At 39.0% G+C, this 25291-nt stretch overlaps 2 protein-coding genes across 7 annotated transcripts in view; both read left to right on the plus strand.

Annotated features, from left to right (window-relative positions):
* Positions 1–6560: 6560 nt before the first annotated feature.
* On the plus strand, positions 6561–9010 carry DPM2 (dolichyl-phosphate mannosyltransferase subunit 2, regulatory). 2 transcript variants are annotated; one of them, XM_072430432.1, is made up of 4 exons: positions 6561–6693; positions 6951–7040; positions 7590–7692; positions 8818–9010. In XM_072430432.1, the coding sequence occupies exons 1-4, from the start codon at positions 6670–6672 to the stop codon at positions 8871–8873; spliced, it is 273 nt and encodes a 90-aa protein (XP_072286533.1). In that variant the 5' UTR covers positions 6561–6669; the 3' UTR covers positions 8874–9010. The 2 variants fall into 2 exon arrangements, with proteins under 2 accessions (XP_072286533.1, XP_072286532.1); XM_072430431.1 differs by lacking the exon at positions 6561–6693 and having other exon boundaries at positions 6721–7040.
* PIP5KL1 (phosphatidylinositol-4-phosphate 5-kinase like 1) overlaps positions 8832–25291 on the plus strand; it is a 29021-nt gene continuing 12561 nt past the window's right edge. For 2 of the 5 annotated variants that reach the window (XM_072430425.1, XM_072430424.1), the window contains exons 1-2: positions 19667–21722; positions 23962–24135. In XM_072430425.1, coding sequence (XP_072286526.1) covers positions 21672–21722; positions 23962–24135 — 225 coding nt within the window. In that variant the 5' untranslated portion in view covers positions 19667–21671. Of the gene's footprint in view, positions 8972–11304; positions 16285–16939; positions 17030–19666; positions 21723–23961; positions 24136–25291 lie in introns of those variants that run through there. The other 3 variants (XM_072430427.1, XM_072430429.1, XM_072430426.1) reach the window with 3 other exon arrangements.

A 25291-nucleotide genomic window follows, 5' to 3' on the forward strand; every position in this document is an offset into this window, starting at 1 on the left:
AAACGCAAACTTGCCTTACAGGAATTAAAACGCCAAAGGGCAGATATTGCCTTTTTGCAGGAAACACACTTTGATACCTTGAGCACGTTTAATTTTGCTGGACAGCAATATCTGACTGTGTTTTCTGCTCCAAGCAAAATTAAAAAATCAGCTCATTCAGGCTCATACTACTTTAACGATCACTCAGTCAATTTTGGACCCAGAGGGAGGTTATGTTATCTTACAAGGTTGGTTAGATGCAAAAGAGGTTGTGCTATGTAATATATATGCGCCTAACACGGCACAAGTAAAATTTATTGAAGCAGCCTCATTGTCACACAATCATCTGCTTATTGCAGGTGATTTTAATTTGCCTCATACCCCTCAGTGGGACAGACTTTCATTGGCTGCGACTGCTAGACCCCCTGCCATATCTCCTTCCTCGGTTTGTTTTAGACGCCCTTCTTCATCATTTTGGCTTATTGGACGCTTGGCGTGTTCAACACCCCGCGGATAAACAATACACCTTTTATTCTAATCCCCATAGCACACACTCTAGGCTGGATTATTTTTTTGTGGATATTTCCACGTTACGGGTCACTACTTTTTCTGAAATGGGCCCAATTACGTGGTCCACTCATGCCCCTGTGATACTGGAGGTGAAATTAGGTGCCATCCCAGTACGGAAATGCCACTGGAAACCTAATGATTTTCTGCTTAAATACCCCCCTAATAAAATTGCCCTGCAAACTGTATTGGATGCTTATTTTAATGAAAATGACCCTGCAATCTGTATTGGATGCCTATTTTAATGAAAATTATCAATCGGTGGCACAAACTTCCACTTTGTGGGAAGCCCATAAGGCGGTATTTAGGGGTCACTGCATAGCGCCTAGATAGAACCCCTAGATAGAATTATACGACAAAATCCCGATATTCAAGGGGTTCCTATTATTCCTATTATCGCACTATATGCTGATGACGTCTTATTGACTCACTAATCCTCTCATCTCCTTACCTAATTTACATGTACTGAATGAGTATGGCACCCTGTCTGGCTACAAGATTATTCCGTCTAAAACGGAAGCTCTCTTCATAAATTTACCGCCCTCTCTCCAGCAGCAACTTCAGGCGCACTACCCATATCGTTGGCGACCGGACCATATTTAATATTTGGGGATATCTCTTACTGCTTTGTATAATACTTTGTATGTGGCTAAATATCCTCCACTTTTTAAAGAGCTGTCTGCTTATGCAGAAATAGCGTGCTTTACCACTGTCTTTTTTTGGTTGTATTGCGTTAATTAAAATGTCCATTTTGCCGAAACTTTTGTATTTATTTGCGACACTACCTATCCCTATTCCTAGGCCCTCTCTTGGAAGATTGCAGGCGGCAGCTCTTGATTTTATATGGGGATACAAACGTTATCGTTTGCCTAAATCAGTTTTATGCTCCCTGCGTGAAAGTGGTGGACTTGGTGTCCCTGACTTTCTTAGGTAATATCTGGCGACGCATTTGCGTCACCTTGCCTCTTGGTCTAAGCTGCATTCTTTCAATAGATGGTCGGAAATAGAAAAACTGTGGTTAGCACCGATATATCCTAACTCTTTTCTCTGGAACTCCCTTCATGATTCCACAGAGCAGTCCCTTTTGGGGCCTATGGATTTTTCAAAGGCTTTATGGCTCCAATGTAAGGATAAAATTGCCCTGACAGCACCTGCATCATTACTTAATTCCTTCCTTTATACTCCAGACCTGCTGGATAGTCTATCCCGCTCAATAGTTCAACCATGACGGGACAAAAGTCTTTTTCAATTTCACCATATTGTGAACCCTTGTACCAGATGCTTATTGTCATTTCAGGAGCTGAATGACAGGTCTGAGATACCTCGTACTTGTTTTTATGGGTACCTTCAAATACGGCATTATGCCCAGTCCATTGCCAAAAATTCGCCATTTTCTTGTATGAGGGAATTTGAAAAATTATGTGCAGGGGTACCTTCTCAGAGGGGACTGGTCTCGGGCATCTATCTGATATTGAATACTGAACCAGCAAGCCCCTTTGTCTAACATGGTTATATGCCTAAATGGGAAGCAACTTAGGGCAGGGAACTTCCTCTTGAACTCTGGAAAATCATTTGGGATAGTGCACGTAAGAGCTCAATATGCACAGTGTTTAAAGAAAATGCTTACAAGGTGCTTATGAGGTGGTAAAATACCCCAAATAAACTGCATATGATCTTTCCTAATACAAGCAATATATGTTGGAGATGTGGTATGGAAATTGGTACTCTATATCATATCTTCTGGTCCTGTTCGCTAATACAGCCCTATTGGGAAAAATTAACTCTCTTCTCTCAGAGATTCTGGAGGTACTAGTATCGTTGGATGTAGTTACTCATCTGATCTGGACTTCCTATTTCCACTTTATCTAAACTGAATAGGAAGTTGACATGTCACGTCCTCACTCACGCCAGGTGTCTTATTGCTAGACAATGGAAATCTACCTTACCTCCCGGCTTAACGGATCTATATCCTAGAAACAAGGAAGTTCAATTTATGGAACTTCTTATGGCCAGGATTCATGATAGATATGATAAATTCACGGCAATCTGGGCACCATGGGACTCATATCTGTTATCAAACACTAATACCGTGTTTCCCCGAAAGTAAGACCTACCCCGAAAATAAGACCTAGCACTTTTCCCCCAACCTGCCCTAATATAAGACCTCCTTCATTGATGTTTACACACAGGCCAGGATATTCCTGCTCACAGAGGTGTTATCTCAACCTCCCACTGTTCCCCGAGGCTTTTCAGAGTCAACCCCCAACAGGTTCCACCAACAGCTAGTTTGCATATGAGTGCTAATTTCCTGCCACCCATGTTGCGCATTCCAACACAATTATTCAAAAAAAAAAAAAAAAAAAAAAAGAAAACTTGAAAACATAGTGACAATATATTAATGTCTTTACTATATAGGTAATGTACAGCGGGAAACACAATTTTACTGGCTAATAGTGCGCATCCAACCCCACTGTTAAAAAGCATCCCCTACTCACAATAATTCAGAATGAGGAGAAATTGCTCGAGCGAGGAAAAGTTTAGACTCCAAGCAGAAGAACTGCAAACTAGACTGTCACAGAGAGGATATGGGAAAAAATTACTTAAACAAGCCTATCAAAGGGCAACTCAAAAAAATAGACATGATCTATTGTTTAACACAAAAGAAAATAAATCAGATGAAACACAGAATATACTTGTGATCATGTCCAAAAGACATTTGTGAAGAAGTACTGACCTATTCCCCAATGTAACCCTTTATTAAATGATTGCATTACAAACAAACCAAAACTTGTATATAAAAGAGCTCCCTCCGTTAGAGACATTTTGGTAAAAAGGTATTTCTCAACAGATCCAAAAGACCCATGACCGCATTCACAAAAACATACGAGATGAGGTGATTTTGATAAGACACTTACAAAAAGAGACTATTTAATTATAAAAGAGACTATAAAAAGATTTTTTTATAAAGACAAAAAAACCAATGAACTCTTTTCCCCTCCCTCTCTCTCCCTCTCCCCCTCTCTTTCTCCTCCTTTTCCAGCCGTTTTATATGGCTAGTTGGATGCGGATGGGAAGTTTGCTTTTTGACTAAAGATAAAACAGTAAATATAATTATGATAAATAAACTGTTGACTTTGTACAGGCAAACGCTAAATTTTGTGGTTACAAACTTCTCTAGTGTTGAATTATGTGGTAATAATTTACCCCTTTTATTAGGTATTACAGAAAGTGTTTGGATAGTGTTGGATAGTAATAACACAATAAACACGGATTAAAGTAAACAATTGGATAACTCTAGACACATAACAATTTGATACTAGCATATACATTTAAGTGTTATAAGGAAGTGTAATTGTATTAATTATGTTTAGAATTGGGGAATATTTGTGACAAGATAAAAGGTAATTTGATATATCATGTTATTTATAGCTGTGAGAAAGCAAAAAAATCCCCACATGTAGGAATTAACTTTGAACCGATTGATTTGGATAATTGATCGAGCCGGTGGCATTAATCTCCATATGATGTGTGTTCCTCTTCTCCTCATCTTGGCCTCTACTTGTTGTCCTCTGTTCCTCCGGTAGGATATATGACTTTGTGGTGTAACTTTTCATGGTGAAACATGTGACTTTTTTGTATTGCTTATTTATGTTAAGATTTAGTTAGGATTTAATATATTTTACTTATATGTATATGTTTTTTCATCTAGAATACTCACCTCCTCTTTTTTAAAGAATCAGACTGTGTTTTGTGAAACGTGTAGAAAGCAAAGATATTTACATACAAGTGCAATCGAACTTTCTGTTTCAGGGTAAATTTAGTCTTGTATGTAATGAGGAGGTTTATGCCATGATTTGTATATAAGAGGTTATTTTTTTTATGTAACTGCTGTCTTTTACAAATTTAACTGTTCTTAATAATGTTTGATAATATAATATAAATTGTTTTTAACAGATGTAGTAAGTGTATTCCTGTGACACCATATAAAACAACTTTCTAAACAGTTGTAAAATATAATTTTCCCAAACAGCTAAAGATATATAAATTGGGATGTGGTTCAATAGGATTTACTGATCACTGACTCTACTATACCCCCCAAACCTTACCTGCTTAATGGGGGTCCAAAACATTGTATTGTAAATGGAGAACACCCAAACCTAATGTGTTTAAAATGGAGAATGGTGAAGGAATGATTGATAAGGAAATTTCCTATTACAAAGGAACTTTCACTGCAAAAAAGCACAAGCAGGGAGCTCTGCATACGAATGACTGATTTTGCTTCCTGGTTTAGTAAATGCATTTTATGGACATCCCTGGGAGTGCAATATTAGAGAATTTCTAATTGTATGTATGTATGTATGTGTGTATCTTCCACCATCACTCCTCGAAAACGCATGGAGACATTTCAACCAAACTTTCCATCATCACTGGGAAACGCATCACCAAACTTGCCTGACATATGACTCAGACTCATGTGAGTGCACCACTGATCTCTGTACAATGCTGTGCTATATGTCAGAGCTTTATTTGGATGTATGTATGTTATATATATAGATGTGCGAGTGTGATCACTATGTATGTATATATGTTACATGGGACATTTCAACCAAACTTTGTCATACATATGACTGAGACTCATGTGAGTGCATCTGTCATCTTTGTACAGCGCTGTGCTATATGTCAGAGCAATATGGATGAAATGCATTGAGACATTTCAACCAAACTTGCTATGTTCCACCATCTATGGGAAACGCATCACCAAACATGATATATAGGATATAGGATTTCAAAAAAATAACCGGGCAATGCCGGATAATCAGCTAGTATATATATATAACATAATAATATTAGTACAGGTTGACATTCAAAAATCCGGCCACCGATAATCCGAACCCTTCAGTTTTCCGGCATGGATTTTGGAGTGCATTTTCAAGTTTACACTGTTTTCTAGAGGTGCCGTTTATGTTTTGATGGCGCTGAATTCCAGAATCAGGTGTTAGGTCTTGCTTTTCCACCACAAATTGAAGCTGTTCCTGTTGCTGAGGATGCTGTTACAGTCAGTCATGAAGATGATCATCCTCACAGCCTATCTGCTTTTTAGCTTTTTTTCAAGGGTACAGTAATGATTAAAATTCTGAGGCACTATTTTGCTTAGTTAAACTAAAATTCTGTAAAACTGTTTTATTTAGTTTGCAAACTTTAAAATTTCATTTGCTTTTCATTTAGTGTCATTACATTTAGTGTTATTTCTTTTTTTTTTTTTTTACAGCATATATATAACCTTCAAAAATCCCAAATTTTCGAAAATCCAGCACTCCTCAAGTCCAGAGGTTGCCGGATTTTTAAATGTCAATCTGTAATTGGTTGGTACTAATACAGCCTTCAAATCTCTCCACAGTTCTTGTCCCACTTACCTTTCTGACCTGGTAGAAGAATACTCCCTTGGCCGCTCTTTTCCCTCCTCTGATGACCTACTACTGACTTTCTCACTCATAACCACATCACACGCAGGACTCCAAGACTTTTCTAGAGCGGCCCCAACTCTCTGGAATGGTCTTTCTTGTCCTATTCAGCTTGCTCCTACTTTCTGCTCATTTAAAAGAGCGCTCAAAACCTATTATTTCAAACTTGCCTACCCATTTTCTTCTGTCTTTTGAAACCAACACTACTTCCAACCACTACATATCCCCCTCCTATTGTATGTTACTTCCCTCACCTCCCGGATTGTAAGCTCTTCGGGGCAGGGTCCTCTCCTCCTCCTGTGTCGCTGTCTTTACTCTTGTGTCATTTACAACCCCTATTTATTGTACAAGGCTGTGTAATATGTTGGCGCTATATAAATCCTGTTTGTTAATATTATTAGTAATAATAATAATAATAATAATAATACAGGGTTATGTCATGGGAGGAATTCGTGTTCTGTACCTACACTTGGCCACCAGAGGCCGCGGTCCTATTGTAAAACTCTCAGAATGACAACATCCCTCTCTTATGCTCTATCTCTATATCTCTGTGCTAACCTACGCTTTCCCATTACTGGCGCATGAATTTTAGCAGAACTAAAACTCCCAGAACGCATTGCGTAGACTGAAGCTTCTGGTTGGGCAGCCCTGTACACAGGAAATGAGCGGATTGATAGGCGCAATGGTGAGTTGGATGTTAGTGACTGGGGGGGGGCTCCTGTATTAGAAGTGTAATGCAAAATATTTCTAATTGCCAGTAGTAACCAGCCAGGCTCCAGCTGTTATTTTTGCAAAGCAAGTCTGAAAACGATTTATTAACTTTAAATGGCTGCTCGGGACAAGAAGAAATATAGTTCAGCTTTTATGTATAAGCAATAGATAGATGTCTGAACTGGTCTTGTAGTTATTATCATGGTCTACATAATATGCTTTGTCTTGCAGGCCACAGGAAGTGATCGGCTGGCTGGAGCTGGGCTGGTGGCATTCAGTGCTGTCCTTTTCACCTATTACACAGTGTGGGTCATATGCCTGGTAAGTGACAACTTCATCAATTCCATGTTGTGTTCCTGTCACTACGCATCACCAGTTCTCTTTTTCAGAACGGGGGGGCCGTGTCTGTAAGTAATCCTCTTCCTGTTCTAGGGTAACAATGCTGCTCATACAGTGAATGTCGTCGCAGAGCAGAAGCCCTGATTTTAATAGTACAGATGAAGTACTGCAGATTAACTAATCTCATATTTTTCACTCTGCTCTCCCCTCCTTTTTGCATTTTTCTGAGCACTATAGTGCTGATTTTTCTCTCCTCCTGTCTGGTGTACAAGGACTTTATTAACATATATCAAATCAGATTCTGCTACTTAGACTTCTAATAAAAATATATGTATTATTACAGTGCTTCATTAATTTTTGTCAATTCTGCCTACTGTTCAACATTAGTTATATGACTGTGTAACCTCTTTAACTAATCCACCTTTCCCATTGTTTATTTAAATCTTTATTTATGTGGTTTGATTCTACCAATGCAACTGTCACTTATGAATGATATGTCTTATCAATGAAAGTGTTTTTTGTTTTCTCCAGCCATTTATTGATGATGATCATGTCATCAATTCATATTTCCTGCCAAGAGAGTACGCTGTGCTACTGCCCCTAGTGGCTGCTTTAACTCTGCTTCTGTTCATGGGTGAGTCACATTTGAAGGAATGTTCTTATCTCAGTTTCAATTAAATTTTTTTTTTTTACAGTGGGTGGGCTGGACAAATACCAAAATCAAGAGTTTCAGTGTACCCCATAATTGTTTTTTTTAGAACCCCCTTCCTTCTGAACAACTCAGTAACTGTCACTACATTTTTCTACAGCTTATTCAGAACACATACTTTTTCTGGGCGTGGTTGAGCATGTGATCATCTCCCATGATGCAATGCTCAAGTCTAGCAGCAATCCTTAGGCCCTAGCACATGAATTGGGATCACAAGATGTGTGATCTCCATTGCTAGCTGAGTTTGAGCAATGATGTAGATGAAAATAACAGTGGGATTGACTTTAAAGAGTCTTTGTTAGTCCTAATTTGGTAGGTTGCAGGGTCCCAATAAATTGGAACTCCAGGCATAGATAGAAAAAGGAGTTACTACATAACATTTTACAATTTTACTTCCCAAATAGAGGTAACTTTTGCAATAAAAACACCTCTACCAGTCAACAAATAGATCTTGTTGAAAAGATCATTTTAGTGGATTTGTAGTACTGATCTATGTCTGTTATCTGCCTAATGGACAGGAGTGATTGTGCAAGCTCAGCAATGAATGAGGAAGCTCAATTACTTAGAAGGATGGCTGGCTGATCATTTTTACAAATGGAAAATCCTAAATAAACCCAATTAGTAAAATTTAAATTTTATTATGCTTATAACGTTTTTAGGCACTTCCTGTTATAGGGTGACAGTTATTTACCGTTCCACGTTGTGTTTCTGCAGCCACCTCGGCATGAGCTTCCACTAGGGACTAAAAGTGTCCATTTTAATACACATTACATAGACATGGGTCACTTTTGGTAAATCGCCATAAAAATACCTTGCAGCCATAATTGGAGTACATGTACAGCAGACAGACAGAGGCTGCAAGAAATCAGCAGCCCTGAGATGCATTAAAAGAAGAAATCAAATATTTAAAAAAAAAACAAGTGGTGATTGTTTGTTATCTTTTTGTAACTAAGTTAATATCTACTTAAAGTTAGCAATGTAACATGTTGTAGTAAGGTAACATTGCAGAGGTATACCTTATATTTAACTTGTGCCTTTCTTTTCCCCTAGGTATCTTTGTGACGTTTGTAATGTGGAAAAGTCAGAGTCCAAAGAAGTCACACTAACAATGTGAAATTTGTGATTTTTTTAAGGACAGAATTTCAAAGATATACTGTTAACATCTTATTTCACCTCTTTCTCTGGTTTCGACAACAATGTGCAGGTTAATTTATTCGAAACAGCTAAACTACTTTGGTCATGTTGTTTACTTGTGGTTATTATATGTAAATATGATACTATTTTTTTGTTCTGGGGCTACAGATAAGAATGGCATTTATACAATCTGTGCTCAGTTTTCTATAGGGTTTATTAGGGATCTTTAAAATAATGGAATATAAAAATTAGTCTATACCTTTTCCACAAGTATTCTCACCAGACTACTGTCTAGTTCAATTACAGGTAATTAAGCGTTATTACAAAAACCAAGAGTACCTTCTTTGTGACATCTCTGAGGAACTTTGTTCATTCATGCAATTTAGACATAAAGATGATTCCCTGCAATTCCTGTTGTAAGGAGGAGCTACATCTGGCATCAGACACGTCAGGAGCTTTTGGCTCATGGATCTCGGTGCCATTATGATCTGGCACACAGAAGCTTTTGGCCTAAAATTTATTGTGTTGTACCACAGTGTATTGTGGTGCTATGTAATCTGAATACAACTTTAATGCTCTAAAAAGATAGCCAGCATCAAAATTTACCTAGCATAATTCAACACACATACCATATGGGTCCAGTGTTGTTGCCTATTGAAAATGAATGGCCTGCCTTAACACAATTCACAGTAATATAAAACATAACCTTAGTTTTGAATGGACCCTTAGTGTTAGGGACTAGATTGTGGTTGTTGGATTAGTTTTGGGCTTGGGTTAAATTCAAAGTTTAATGGAGTAGCTAACTTTAAAGGACAGATGATGTAAAATGTCATTGCTGATATTATTCTAATGAATCACAATTCTGATTCAGTGATTCAAAAGGTGTTGAACGCAGAGGATCAGAACACCAAGTAAGCAAGCAGCATATCTTAGAACCAGGCCAGAAATGGCAGCTTGTCTAATCTCTCAGCTTAGGTCTAGCGGTGACTGTATGTATTCAGGTCAGGCTTTCAAATGGTTATAGCACATTGTAAATGGGCAAGGCTACTGGGGGTATCAGTTCGCAGTCCATGTAACACTGTCACAGTCCTAGGGGGCTGTTTCCACCATAAAACACTAAGTGTCTGAACAATGAACTTCATAGCAGGATCACCAAACTTGTCAAAGTGCTTGATCTGTATATTTGCTTTGTGCACTTACCAATTAGACAGGCATTGGCAACAATTTTTAAGCGGCCAGGTAGCCAAAGTTTTCTGATTATTTTTTTTTCTCCTAGACTTGATTTTTTTTATTTTCCTTAAAGATTTAAAGTTGACCTTTTAATAGGCAGTAATAAATAGCTCTGTGTGTAATACCTGTAATTTAAACTGTGTTCAGGGTTTGGCTTTTTGGTGAAGTTTTGCTGTCTGACTTTCCACTTCCCTTTGACATTTCCCTAGTTATCAGCATATTCTAAACCTGTAAAATCATCAACTCATCTGTAAGCATTGTAGAGAATGTGTTTCCCCCTATTAAGCTCAATACATCATAGTTTTCTTGACATCATCATGAAAAAGGAAAATTATTATATGCCAGGAAATCAGAAAAATTGAAGAAGTGTGCCCCTATTCCGTAGGTATGGAGTGTTATATTTGAGTAGCTGAATTCTCCCTTCACTTAAGTAAACTCAGCACTTAATGTAGAGCTCTCTGTCTATTCGAAGCCATCATTGCTGATGTAGGAGTATCTGTAATCAGTACCACCATACATTTTGTCTATAAAAGCTGATGCAAGTCAAGTCTGACAGTAATAAATGGTTGTAGTTAAAATAAAGCGAACATACCATTCTTAAGATTAGGTAAGCTCACATTGCTAACCTCCTAAAGCGTGCTTGGATGTAAAGATTGTTTGGTTTCCCTCACACATCTGAAACAAGCATGCAGATAACTGTGTGATGGTTAACTGGACACCTGAGCTGTATACTCATTTTGGGTTGGTGATCCAGAAGGTGTATGAGGTAGAACATCAACCAGGTTAGCCCCTATATTGTACAGAACCAGATCAGCAATAGCAGCCTATATAATCAAAGGTTCACTTTGATCTTACATTAAAGCACCATGGATAATAAAAAAAAACCCTTCCCTCCCTTTGTATACCTAAAGGAGGTGTGCATTCTAATTCTGTGCTAACATACACTGTAAATATGTTGAAGCATTCCAACCTTTGTTTAACTGGTCTATTTGCAATTAATAAATCATTAAAGCTGAACACCAGGAAAATGGCTAAAAAAAAATCATTGAAATGTATATATAGGTGCTATTTTACCTGCCAGAGGATTTGTTTTTCTGCCCATCCAGTCAGACCTCTTGAGCTAACAGAGTCTTGTTTCATTGCACACTATTTGTACAGGGAAGAACTGTTACTAAGCAATCAGTAATCTCACCTTAGACTGTACAGTGTATTGGAGAAGGAAGGGACTGACAAATCCTTTGGCAAGTAAATAGTTCACATACATTATATGTATACCTATTGGATAGTTTGCCTGGATGGACTACTGACTGGGTTTTCTCCATACTGAAAAAAAGTTATTTTACAAGTTTAGTGGCATGTAGAGGATGTGTAAAAAACAAAAACATTTTTTTTTCTAACAATTGTTGCAGTTTTAAACATGTACCCATTCAGAGCACAGAAGGAATTGTAATTGGTATAGTTCAGTATAAGCACAGCAAATTCACAAAGCTGTATCTGGTCCTTGAATTAGTGTAGCCTAGGTGTAGGGTGCAAATTTGCAGTGATTAGCAACAATAAGATCAGGTGGCGGAGCAAAGCTAGGGAAATTTATCTTATGGGGTTGCAGACAAAAATAAAATTCTGTCAAGTACTAATTCTTTCTTACTTTATTAGAAGAAATTAATTTATTGCTGCCAGGTTCCCAGTTGAGTAGATGTTACCTCCTTTCTGTGATGGCTAACATTCATATAAAGACAATTAGTAAGACGATCTTCCATCATTACATTTGTATGACACCTAGAAGTCATGCTTGTCTTTTGGGAAGCAATGTAGAAGTCTAAATGGCACATGACAGCAATGAAAATAATTTTACCCTCTTAGGCTTTCACCCATGGGTCTGAAAGTACCTCTAGTCTTGGAAGAAGGGGTTAGCATAGCTATGGGAGTTCATTGTACAGACTTAGGCTGCATTGATTTTACTGAAGTAGCTAAGCAGTGGAGTTGAGATGGGGTCATTCTAGAATGGTTTAGCTCAGGAGGATGGTAGTCTGTTCTACACAAGCACACTGAAAAATATATTCCAATGGGCAAAAAGTTTAGGAGGCTAAAAGTAAACCCTTATGTGGCTTACAGCTAATGTTAAAGAAGCTATAAAGAATAAGAAAAGGGCATTCCAAAAATCATTTCATTGTTTGAAAACTATAAAGAATATAGCAAAAGAAGTAAAAAGGTGATAAAATGGGCAAAACTTTAAAATGAAAAACAGATTGCAAAGGAAAGTAATATATATACTTAATATATAAATAGCAAAAAAATCAAATCTGAGTACTGGCTTAGGGTACTTTTACTGAAACTACACTTACTGTACACAAATTTACATGAGTTACATTATCCCCTGGTGTCTTAAATATCTTAGAAATTACTGTTTATTTGTAAATGGTTCTGTTATGTTTAGTGTATGGTTCATGGCATAAAGAATACCCTGCTCAAAGTCTTTTTGACATCAACTATCCCTGTATCCAAATCCTAAAAGCCTTATACTAATCCACCCACTATCCTTTTCCAACCATCCTTATAACCCTCCCATTCACCTAACACTAACCGTCCTTGTAGGCTAATCCTAAAATTAACCATCTCTGGAGCCTAATCATAACACAAACTCTCACACTAACTTTCAAATATGCATGTAACGTTCACCCTAACCATCCCTGGCACTAAAAATACCTGTCAGCTAATACTAACCTTACATATTGTAAATGTAACACATTTTTGCAAGAAGATCCTTTGTAAAGAAGACTAACCTTTCTATGATAGCACCAGGGCTTTGGCACCACTGATTTCCATCCTACTGTGCCAGGTTGGGATTCAGGGCATCATTGTACATCCGTAAATGAAATTACACATTAACAGAAACCTGTACAGAGATAAATGCAGAGGCTACCATTGCTAGTCTGCTTTTGAAAATGCTAGTTGTCTGGCTTTGATAGTATAATGATCCACATGTGGGAATTAATCTATAGGTATGTCATGCTGTTGTCTTGAAAAGGTTAGGTCTGGGTTGCCAATTTCAGCACACAGATGATAAAATCATGGACACATGACCCAAGTGGCATTGTGAGCGGGTGAGAGTTACCTGCACACGTCATTTGCACATCTGCTCCCTGTGCGCCTATTTGTTACGGAGAAAGAATCCCTGCACCAGTTTATACACTGATTGCTGTAAATGGAAACAGGATTATGGGGTACCCAGGATAGTAGGACTCTTAATATGCCGTTTTTGCTTTTACTTTGTATCTTGTTCATATTTCAGGACACGTTTTGTAAGATTATTATATATGCAGCACAAGGATAATGGGGTTGATTTACTTATTTTTCTTGGAATGTCTGGGAACACAGCTTCAATTATTTTTTGTTGTTACATTCACATTGCAAAGAGAAAATCCTGTACTTTTTATTATTATTATTGTTATTATTAATAATAATAATAATAATAATAAACAGGATTTATATAGTGCCAACATATTATGCAGCACTGTACAGTAAATAGGGGTTGCAATTGACGGATGAATACAGACAGTGACACAGAAGGAGGAGAGGACCCTGCCCCGAAGAGCTTACCATCTAGGAGGGGAGATATGTAGTGGTGGGAAATAGTGACAGTTTCAAAAGACAGAATGAGTAGAAGATGAGTAGGCAAGCTTGAAAAAATGGGTTTTGAGTGCTCGTTTAAATGAGCAGAAAGTAAGAGCAAGCCGAATAGGACGAGGAAGACCATTCCAGAGAGTTGGGGCAGCTCTAGAGAAGTCTTGTATCTGTTGTGATGAGGTTATGAGTGAGGAAGTCAGTAGTAGGTCATTGGAGGAGCGGAGAGAGCGGCTGAGGGGGTATTTTTTTTACCAAGTCAGAAAGGTATTTGGAACAAGAACTGTGGAGGGATTTGAAGGCAAAGCACAAGAGCTTGAATTTAATTCTAAGGTGAAATGGAAGCCAGTGAAGAGAACTGCAAAGAGATGCAGCGGAAGAGGAGTAGTGGGAAGGATGGATAAGTCTGCCTGCAGCATTCATAATAGATTGGGGAGGAGGGAGTCGGGTTAGTGGAATGTGGAACCAGAGAGGAGGATGTTACAGTAGTCCAGACGGGAGATTACAAGAGCGTGTGCAAGGAGTTTAGTGGTCTCTGGGGACAGGTAGGGGCGGATTTAGGAGATGTTGCATAGGTGAAAGTGACAGGACCCGGAAATGTTCTGAATATGGTGAGTAAAAAAGAGAGAGCAGAATCAAAGGTGACGTCAAGACAACATGCCTGAGGGGAGGGACGAATAACAGTGTTGTTAACAATTAGGAATATGTCGGGGAGATTTGGAATGACAGACTGAGTTGGTGCTAAGGTAATCGGTGGGTATTTTGTTGACAAGGCACTCAAGAAGTTTGGAACATACATAAAAAGTTTGGAAACATATATGTTTCCATAATTAACCAATATTATTTAACTAATAATGTGGCAGCTGGAAGAGAGACACAGAAATCTGACATACCTAGGATATTGGAAATTGTACTGGTAAAGCTAGAAGAAAAAGAAAACCTGGGAGTAATGCAAGGTAAGTAATAAAATGTATTTAAAAAAAGCTGATATTAAACTGTATGAAAATTACTCTTCAGCATTCTCAGAGAATGGTGCTTATCAATACCTAGAGGCTTGTGGCTAAGCTGTTGCCTATATATACACATTGCTAACGGAGAAAGTCTCATACCCACTACTGTGTTGTATGGACTCATACTTTTCTATGCAGAAATGTGTGCATTAAAGCAAAACAGAGAACATTGGTTGGGATGCCACTCATGGTAATACCACCCCAAAGCACCTTACCATCTCAGTGTATGGCCATTGTACCTTTAAAAATTTATCAAGTAGTATTTTAATGTGCAATGCAAACTCAAGGGAATGGATTGCTTTAGCACAACTCACACCAAGGTGCACGGCAACGTGGTGTGTTTTTCACAACATGCATCCATAGTGGGAAGTCCTAAAAGATCTTTTCATTACACAAACAAAATCAGGGGTGTTCAAGTTTGCCAAAGAAGAGCCTTAAATATGAAAAAACTTTAAAATCTTTACACCTATCAGCAATTTTGGGTACACATTTCAAAGATAATGTACATAGTATGTATAATGAGATAAATAGTTAATTAATAGCTACTATCTGGCTGGTTATTATGGTACTTCTAATCCATCAACAGAAATGTTGCCCAGGTTTGATCTAGCTAAGATGCTTCAAGCTTCTATGCAAGTCTTTAGTTGTTGTCAGAGAGACACAGGGGAACAAAAGCAAAGCATTGCTGTCACCTGGAAACCAGACTCAAGCAGTAAACTCCACAATGATTTCATTCTTTCACCTGGGTCTTTGTCTACCTGCAGCCCCACCTACGGTATTTCAGTCTCATCTTCCACTGCCTGGACTTACCAGGGTATGACCAATTTGCATGTTCTTGCGCTCTCTTATAATGACCATCACCATGCATCCTGACTACCATGCCAGTCCTGAATGACTGCTCAGCCAATTTAACATTCTGCTTCTATTGTCCATGCTTACTACCCCAACTTGTCTTCACTGTGTACAGCTTTGCCTGCTTCTGTTGTGTTATTCTTACGCCACAGCTGACCACTGGTATTTACTTTTTTTTTTTTGGCTCCATAACCTTTATGGATGGATCACTTGTTTTCTAAAAATATTAACTGCATTATAAATTGGAGAAGATAAACAATGATTTGTTGGAACTGAAATCTGACTGATGTGAGAAGGGTTGTATTCTTAAAACTATGTGATTTATACCTGTAATTATATTACCTAAATCTTTAATATTCTGAATGTGTATAGCTTTTTTTTATTTCACATGCTTTTATTTATCATGCAGACCAATCTGTCCAGCAAAAGTGTCTGTTGGAAGGGTTAAACCATAAAACACAGACTGTTCAAAATATTCAGCTTTTATTTTTGGTTTACACCTTTTTTACAATGCCCCAAATGCAGTAACTGGTAAATGTGATCTGACTGATTTATTTACTTAAAAAGCTGCCGTGTTCACAGGCTGACAGCAACACTTGCACAGTTTCACAGCAGAATGTTGTTACCCTCTGGGGAAAAAAACAGAAAAAACGCTGGCAGAAACTAACAGGTAATAAAAACAGGGGTACAAATAGACAAGCACAGACTGCATACAATATATGTCATTTTTATTTGTAGAGGTGTATTACATATTTTAATGACACCTTGATGAGGGATGCTTAGCACTTCAATATTAGTAGATGGATTGGATTTTTTTCAGTTATTTCCTTATTGTGAATGCTGTAGAAACACATAGATAATCCCTAGAGGTTTGGCAGTTCTGTAGGAATACATAGAACAGGAATAGAGGGGAAATAGAAACTCCTATTCTAGTGACACCTGTCTAAGTAAGGATTTTATTTACTTGGGAGAAATTAAATATAAATTTCCATTAAAAAATCAGTTTCATTATTACGCACTATATATTGACACATTACAAACACGTTCTACAATACAAACACAATCCCATTTTGTCTGCTGAATCCTTAAATCTAAGAGCCTACCTAAAAATCCATTTAGATTCCATCCAAACACCTCATAGTCATTGCTTTTATACAAGGAGATTGCACAGTCACATTTTTACATGTATGGTCAACACTATACTGATGGCATGCTAAACTGGGAGCTATGGGTAACTGCACATTGTCATCATTGTGCTGCCTTATTCAATGTTATTTATCATATTTACTATACATATATAATATAGGTCTTTTGATTTTGTCTAGCATCACCTGCATCTGGATTGATCATGTTTTTTCTGGTTTCTGGAAATGGAGCATAAAAAGAGCAGATCTCAGACAGGAAGTAGAGTGTCCGTAAGTAAAGCTTTCAGATCGATTTCGATGAAGTCTGTATTACTGCATTATATCTGCACTAGATCTGGATGTTGGCCTCCTAGGGAATTCATTTTCAGTTATTGAAGAGCTGTGAGTACTGAAGCTACTGTCAGCAGGGTACTGCAGGTTGTTTGAGCTTTTATGGAACCCTCAACATAACATAATATTGATTTGCCGGTAAAGTGCATTGTGGGTTCAAAGTGGATCTTTTTGTCAACAGTCACCCTCTTGGCAAAATCTAATGGTCATCTTATCAGGGCTGTAATATTATTATTGGGGCCCCTACACAAGATAAAAGTCCAGCATGTGTACGGTTGTCCCCTGATGTGATTCAGCAATCTGCCATGTTGAATCACTAATGACCAAGCTGTAATTTACTATGAAGGAGGACACAGGGGGTGCTTCCCCCTCATCATTTCCCCTGCCCTCTCCATAGAACTGGAAACTGCTATCTGTACAGTGCCTCTTTTACCAATCAATGCCCTTTAAGACGGGGCAACACTAATTGTAATAACTGCTTTTCCTTATTTTCTTTCCCTCTTCCCACCACCTCTGCAAATCTGTGGCTAAATTTAGCAGCAAAACTGTAAGATGTTCAAAAATTGTTTAGGGGAAAGGAATCTTTACAGATTAAGAAATATGAAACCATCACGCCTTTCTGTTCTGTGGTGTATGCAGGTTTAAAATAGTATAGAATATAAAACAGACTACATGCTCCTCCATCTCATAACCTAAAAGGTGTACCTTTAGAACAGGGGTGCCCACACTTTTTTGGCTTGCGAGCTACTTTTAAAATGACCAAGTCAAAATGATCTACCAACAATAAAAACTTGGACTTAATAACTCCTGTGCACAGTAGAGTTTATTTTAAAAGGCAGGGCCTTGTAGATCATGATCTACTTGTAGATCGCAATCAACCTGTTGGGCACCCCTGCTTTAGAATAAGACACTGTTGATGCCCTAGGGAAGCGTGATGTAAAGATAGGGCCTTGTGATCCACCTGGGTACCTAATTCTGCCTCTCCTGCCTCGGGCTTTCAGTGCTCCTGCTGCAATTTTTAAAAATATTAGAAGAATGAAAGTAAGCAAGACCATAGTTGTAGACCCACACAAACTTAGGCAAGCGTGGATGTGAACATTACACTGCCAGATTCTAAAAGGGGATGGATTAAATTTGTTTACTTTTCCCATCAACAAGCACCTAAAACACATATTGTACATACTTTTACTGCCTGTTCTTTGGACTCCCACATTTATGTAAAACTGCCACGAAAGCCAGATTTCCACTGCCAACTGGCCTGTATCTCCTGTTATGATGGGAAATTACAAATGCTGAATTGAAATACTCTTTATACCTTGTGCAGAATTACATGATGCCTATATATACTATCCCTGTTTTTTTTCTTTGCATAAGTATAAACAGAACCTGTAAAGATGTGAGTATTCTAGTGGTGACTGCTGATTTAGGTTTAAAAGGTGCAGACTCCCACATTGACATCCTGATGCTTACTTTGCTACCTAGTGCGTCCATGACCTGGAGTGAAGATTCAGGACTAAAGATCAAACTTTCAGCCTTCAATTGCTGCATGCAATTAATGCAGCCAGGATGATATGACATTTATTAAGTCTGTACATTTCAAAAATATAAGCTTCCATAATTTTCTCTTCAATGGTCAAAGTAATAAATCCAATTCTTTTTCTGTTGGTTGTTCAGAAGTGAACCCCCATCCCCCATACATGTTTTTGCTGGTTACAGGTTTCTTTAATATAATCCCAGCCTTTTACTTTTATTAGTTTTACTAATGGGAAAAAATAGCACACAAACATAATGTTTGTAACACAATGTTTGTAAAATGATCTTGTGTATGATCATCTAATGAATGGACGCCTTGGTGGATATAGAGAGGCTGTTTTGCTGTAATTTTATGCCTGTTATGGTTGTTGCCGAGTTACGATTTGGTAATGGTACTGTTAGTAATTAGTGACCAGGGCAGCAGAACTGACTCCAAGACACAGAAAAAGACAACAGTCACTCCAATGTTTGGTTGGATCACCGTTAGCTCCGAATATGACACAAATTCACTATGATATTCTTTTGATAAGCTTATACAATGTAACATTTTTTTTTCTATCCAGAGTTCTAATCATTTTTTTGCCAAGCTCTTTTAATAATGGGAGAGGTGGACCGTGCACAGTGTTATGTCTGTGGGGCAGATAAAACCACAGCTCCACAGGCACCCCAGATCATAACGCTGCCCCCACAGACACCCCAGATCATACCACTGCTCCCACAGGCACCCCAGATCATTACACTGCCCCCACAGACACCTGCCCCCACAGACACCCCAGATCATACCACTGCTCCCACAGGCACCCCAGATCATTACACTGCCCCCACAGACACCCCAGATCATTTCACTGCCCCACAGCCACCCCAGATCATTCCACTGCCCCACAGCCACCCCAGATCATAACACTGCCCCCACAGGCACCCCGGGTCATTACGGTGTCCCCACAGACACCCCAGATCATACCACTGCTCCCACAGGCACCCCAGATCATAACAGTGCCCCCACAGACACCCCAGGTCATTACAGTGCCCCCACAGACACCCCAGATCATACCACTGTTCCCACAGGCACCCCAGATCATAACACTGCCCCCACAGGCACCCCAGATCATAACACTGCCCCCACAGGCACCCCAGATCATAACACTGCCCCCACAGGCACCCCAGATCATAACAGTGCCCCCACAGACACCCCAGGTCATTACAGTGCCCCCACAGACACCCCAGATCATACCACTGCTCCAACAGGTACCCAAGATCATAACACTGGACCCACAGACACCCCAGATCATAACACTGCTCCACAGGCACCCCAGATCATAACACTGCCCCCACAGACACCCCAGATCATAACACTGCCCCCACAGACACCCCAGATTATAATACTGTCCACATTGACACCCCAGATCATAACACTGCCCCCACAGACACCCCAGATCATACCACTGCCCCACAGGCACCCAAGATCATAACACCACCCCACAGGAACCCCAGATCATAACACCGCCCCACAGGTACCCCAGATCATAACACCACCCACAGGCACCCTGGATCATAACACTGCCCCCACAGGCACCCTGGATCATAACATTACCCGCACAGGCACCCTGGATCATAACCCTGCTCCCCCAAGCACCCCGGATCGAAAAACTGCCCCACAGGCACTGCAGATTATAACACTACTCCCCCAGGTGTGTACAGTATATACTAGATATGTTTCCCTTCAGTGGGGTCACAGGGTAAACATTGTGTTTACTGTTATGCTGAATACAATAAACTAAATTACTGGAATTAGGGAAAGGGGGGAAATTTATTAAAAAAAGAAAAATGTTTTACACCCACATCTCTGTGCGTAGGCACACTTACATACCAGGAAGCAAAACTGGTTTTGGAAGGGGCAAACTGGAATTTCCCAATGGCTCTCCGCTGACTGAATTTTTTTTTTTTTTTTTGCATAAGAGACATTGCCTGGTTGTAATTTTTTTCTATTTTAAATTTAATTTCACTTTAACCTGCATTGTTTAAGCTAAAAAGGCTAGTACAACCACCATATCCAAGGACTGGTAATCTGATATAAATTACTATTTTACTCTTGTTTTAGATATACCTTTTAGGGCACATTTACAATATTTTGGTGATTTAGAACTGATGTTTTTCCAACAGCAAGGTGGATTGGGGTGCTATTTAGAATGAAGGACATGGTATAATACCAATGTGCGTTGCCATGCATTACAAAAAGATGTCGGAACAAACTATATCCATAGGGTTTTATATCTGGGTTATGTTTATTTCCCTAGTGGTTGAACTTGATTGACTTGATGTAACTCTGGACATTTTTTGCAGCTGTAGACTGCAGAGGAAACTTTGATGTTGCTCCAGGTATTTATTGTATTCTTTGTCCCTATAGGGTAGAATTAAGATTATGTAATGGCTAAATTATATAAATTATTTATAATCTGAGGGACTTCATACTGACTTTCCTTTAGTTGAGCTCCATGGATTTTATCATATCAATTTCAAGGAAAAAACAAAAAAACTGTGTGCTGACAGTTACACCCTCTCATCACTGGTCTAAGGACTGTGTCTTATCCCACTGTACTGCAGTCATTTTAATGGAACAGTCTATTTTACAGCACAGGGTGGGGAATCTGCCAAAGATGATTGCAGAGCTACAGGAGCAGGTGTTTCAGTGACTTCTCAAACCCCTGGGCCTTTTTCATACAAGGATCATTTTATTTTATATTTGTAGAAAGGGATGCAGCACACAGACCCCTAGCTCGGTGTCCCCTGTCCCCGGTTTATGGAAGAGGCCTGACTGTTCTACTGTTCAGTTAGTGTAACAGAATGTGCAGAGAAGGGAAGGGAGGGTCCAGGAAAGAAGGACCAGGACTGGGTGGCAGAGCAGGAGGGAGTCTGTGCAGTTTCAATGCTGCATTCAAGGAGCTGAAAACCCGGTACCGGTTAATGTCACTTGGAAGAAGTGGATGCAGTAGGTAAAACTCCCTGTGACCAAGAATAACACGAGGGCACGTGGAAGCTGAGCATTGGGACAATGGAACTGGAAGGAAGACGTGACTCAGTCCAATATGTGGGCATGCAGAAGGTGAGAAATCCCCTGATCTAATATTCTGCCTGGTATGTATAATTTATTTAAAAAAAAGCGATACAAATATATAAACGCTACATGTGATACATTCTTTAATTGTTTTTTTTTATTTTTTTTGTCTTTAAAAATATTTTTTGGCTTTTACTTTTTAAAAAGTGGTTTTAAAGACCAGTTCGATGAATGGAAGGGTAAAGTGTAACCTGTAAATTGCTCTTTCCTGTCCCCATTCTGATTAATTCCTTTATCACTCATTACCTATTTGCTACTTTAACCTGTTGTTTTGCACCTCCCTCTGGATACATTATTATTATTAATATTAAACTGGATTTACTTAGCATCAACATATTACGCAGCGCTGTACATTAAATAGGGGTTGCAAATGACAGATGAATACAGACAGTGACGCAGGAGGAGGAGAGGACCCTGCCCCGAAGAGCTTACAATCCAAGAGGTGGGAAAATTAAGGAGAGGGACAGTCAGGGACAATCAAGCTACTAGTCTTTTCAGGGGAAAGCAATGTCATTTACTCTCTGTGCCAGTCTGAGCTTTGCTGTACGACAGGGGTGTCAAACTCTGGCCCGGGGGACAAATCTGGCCCCCAACGTCCTTTTTTTGTGGCCCCCAAAGGAATTCTAAACATGAACTGCAGTTTGCCTGCTGCTGCATTGAAATAGCGACACTACTATAATTCCCGGCATCACTCCCGTCTTTAGACCAGCGGGCTCTCTGCCTAAGCGTGGCCCTTGCATTGGACTGTTTTATAGACTCAAATAATGCCGGGAATTTTAGAATTTCAATGAAGAGGGAGTATCAGCGGCGGGCCACTTATAAGATTTAACTCCGCATTGGCCGTGTCTGGCATTTCCAGCACTCCCCCTCAGCTGTACTATTCCTTGATACTCCAGGGCATGGACTTGAATGGTTGGATTTTCATAGAAGAAAATTGTTATTATTATTGTTAGCCTGTGCAAAAAGGTTACCATTGAAATTTAACTCAGAAGGCTACAAATAGCGAAAGAGGCATAAGATTTTTTCTTAAATAAAATTTAAAAAAAAAACTTTTTATGCCACTTTCTTTATTATAGGCTTGTTCCAGATTGAATGTGAAGCAAAAGCTCTTTGTTTTCATATGAAAGGGGTTAGGCCCTCTGTGTATTTGAGTTTGACTCCCCTGCTGTACAAGTTATGCAAGAGGCTGATGCAATGTTAACTTAAGTTACTTACACTGCAGTTTTCTGAAATCAGAGAAAGACATGCAATTAGCATTTTTAGGAGGCCAGCTATATCGATCACAATCAATATGTTTATTTCAGAATATTGATTGATAGTTTTGGTGACATGCAGTCAATCAGAAATTAGCTTTAATTAGTCTGCCAGCAAAAATCATATGAATTTGTATTGGATGCTCTGGGTAACTAATAAATAATGTGTAATAAACTGCAATCTCCAATTGCTCGTGGTACTTCTGGAGCAACGGAGTTAGGCAACTGTTCCTGGCATTACTCATTTGTTATGTTGTGTTATTGGTTATGTACTCTTCTCTTTTATTTTCTCATCTTACTAACTTATTTTTTCTTCCTTTCTCTACACTTCTTCATAACTTGTGCTCAGCACTTCAGTTATTGCTGCATTCCTGTACCCAGGCTGGTTCTTGCCCCCCATGCTGACATTGCCCTGCCTCTCTGTTGATGATGGTACATCAGATGAGTGGTAAAGGGCTGATTACACACAGCTCACATGCTCAGCATCACAGGTGCCACAAATGTTCTGACTGTGCACTACTGTACCTGGGTCCATTGTATCTGCTTCACTTGTCCCTTTCATGGAGAACTTTGCAGTAGTAGTAGTATTTCAATCAATCATTATCCATCTGTCTCCTGCTGGCCTCTGATATCATGTGTGCTATCTTTTTATTTTTTTAATCTAGCTATGCTGCTAGAACCACAGTTTTAATCATGTTCATTCTGAATTGCTGTGTGTTAAGCTTCATTTTAAACTGTAATTCACTACCTTCCTTCTTTCTGTAGCAGACCCTTTCTCTAAAGATTTTGTATAGGGAGATTTTTTAAAAGCCCTTTGTATAATTTCCTGTTCATCGCTAAATTGTAAGCGCTAATGAGCAAGGCTTTTGTAAGTCCAGTGATGTCTGTGGTTTATTTGGTTTGTTGTTTCATATTGAAAAACATTTCAGAGCAATTTAGAACACTAGAAAACAATAATAAACTATTTCTTATAGGGGGAGTCCCGTGGCAGTTCCAGGAGGCGTCGGCTCTTTTGGAAACTTAGACAACGCTGGAAACTCCTTGGACTTTTTGAAATTGACAAAGAACATGAGTTCTACACTTTGACCTGTGACCTTAAAGAAGGGCTTAGGGATGCTATTCAAGATGTCTTTCAGAGTGATGTACCGGTAAGGCATGTTTGTTTATATGTCACTAATGCCCACTGTCAGAAAATTTGGGACCCATATTAGGTAAACTTTCTGAGTTCCCCTCTACCATGTCTAAAAGTTCCAGCATTGCAAAAGTCAACTTCTTGACTTTATAGTCAGGGCCCCCTGGTGGGGGCCCTGACTATAAAGTCAGCTTATTAACCTTCCTAGCAGTATTCCCAAATTTGACTCGGAGGAATTTCAATACCAGAGCAGTAAACCCTGAGGAATTTCCAGGGAGAATAAAAGTCCTACCCAGTCCCACATTCCATCGGCCTCTTTCAGCAGTGCGTCCCTCATCCTCCAGCGATGTCTGTGGTGTCATCTGCATCCCCGGTGTGTGAGCGTTGGGGACGCGAGGCCAGGGGAAGCAGATGCCGGCCAGGCATCTGCTCGCAAGTGCCTCGCTGGGAAGCGGAACCGTGGAGATGGTAGGCGGCACCTGGCGTGAAGTTTAAAATAATGAGGATTTTTAAATGTACCACTTTTACATTTAAAAATCTTCAATATTCATACTGCCATGGAGGTTAAAGATTAGCCACTTGTCTGTTCACTAACATTCGCTGCTAACAATGGGTTGCAAGTGAAGAAATCTAGGACGTTCATTCAAATCCATACTTGTGAAAAATTATCTTACATCAATCTAGTTACTTTTAATTTCAGAAGTTCATTATGAACAGCAAAGAAAAGCAATTATTTGAGATCCAATTAGCTTTATTATGATTACTTATGATTCAATCAAAACATGAAAACATATTGTTTTATTGTTGGATCAAATAAAGCCCCTGTATTGCCAGCATTTCACATGAAGAGTTAGGGCAGATTAAGTGTTAGGGTTGGAGGTTATAACTAATCAACTCCAAGCTTTATTAAAAAATGAAATATTCCCCCATAAAGGTTAAAAAAAAGCTGCAAAATTCACTTTTTATCTGGTACTGTTCCTCTGCAGTACAAATTTTCTTTTATCATAGCACATATTTAGTCTTCTGAGTTGAAAGATGCCAAGCGTCATTCTACCCAGAAGAGGTCAGTAATGTAATCTCCAACCCTGCAAATAAAAGGCCAAAGAGGAAGGAGTCCTATAACTTGATGAAAACAGATATGAATAAACTAAATTAGATAAAATACTGTAAGT

The sequence above is a fragment of the Pyxicephalus adspersus genome, chromosome Z (genome assembly GCF_032062135.1).
Source record: "Pyxicephalus adspersus chromosome Z, UCB_Pads_2.0, whole genome shotgun sequence".
In the NCBI taxonomy this organism is placed as follows: Eukaryota; Metazoa; Chordata; class Amphibia; order Anura; family Pyxicephalidae; genus Pyxicephalus; species Pyxicephalus adspersus.

Bases quoted from the DNA above. Each gene is read 5' to 3' on its own strand.
- DPM2 (XM_072430431.1), top strand. From the start codon at position 6,921: ATGGTCTACATAATATGCTTTGTCTTGCAGGCCACAGGAAGTGATCGG. The intron at 7,041-7,589 runs GTAAGTGACAAC...TGTTTTCTCCAG, and splicing joins CAGTGTGGGTCATATGCCTG to CCATTTATTGATGATGATCA. The intron at 7,693-8,817 runs GTGAGTCACATT...CTTTTCCCCTAG, and splicing joins AACTCTGCTTCTGTTCATGG to GTATCTTTGTGACGTTTGTA.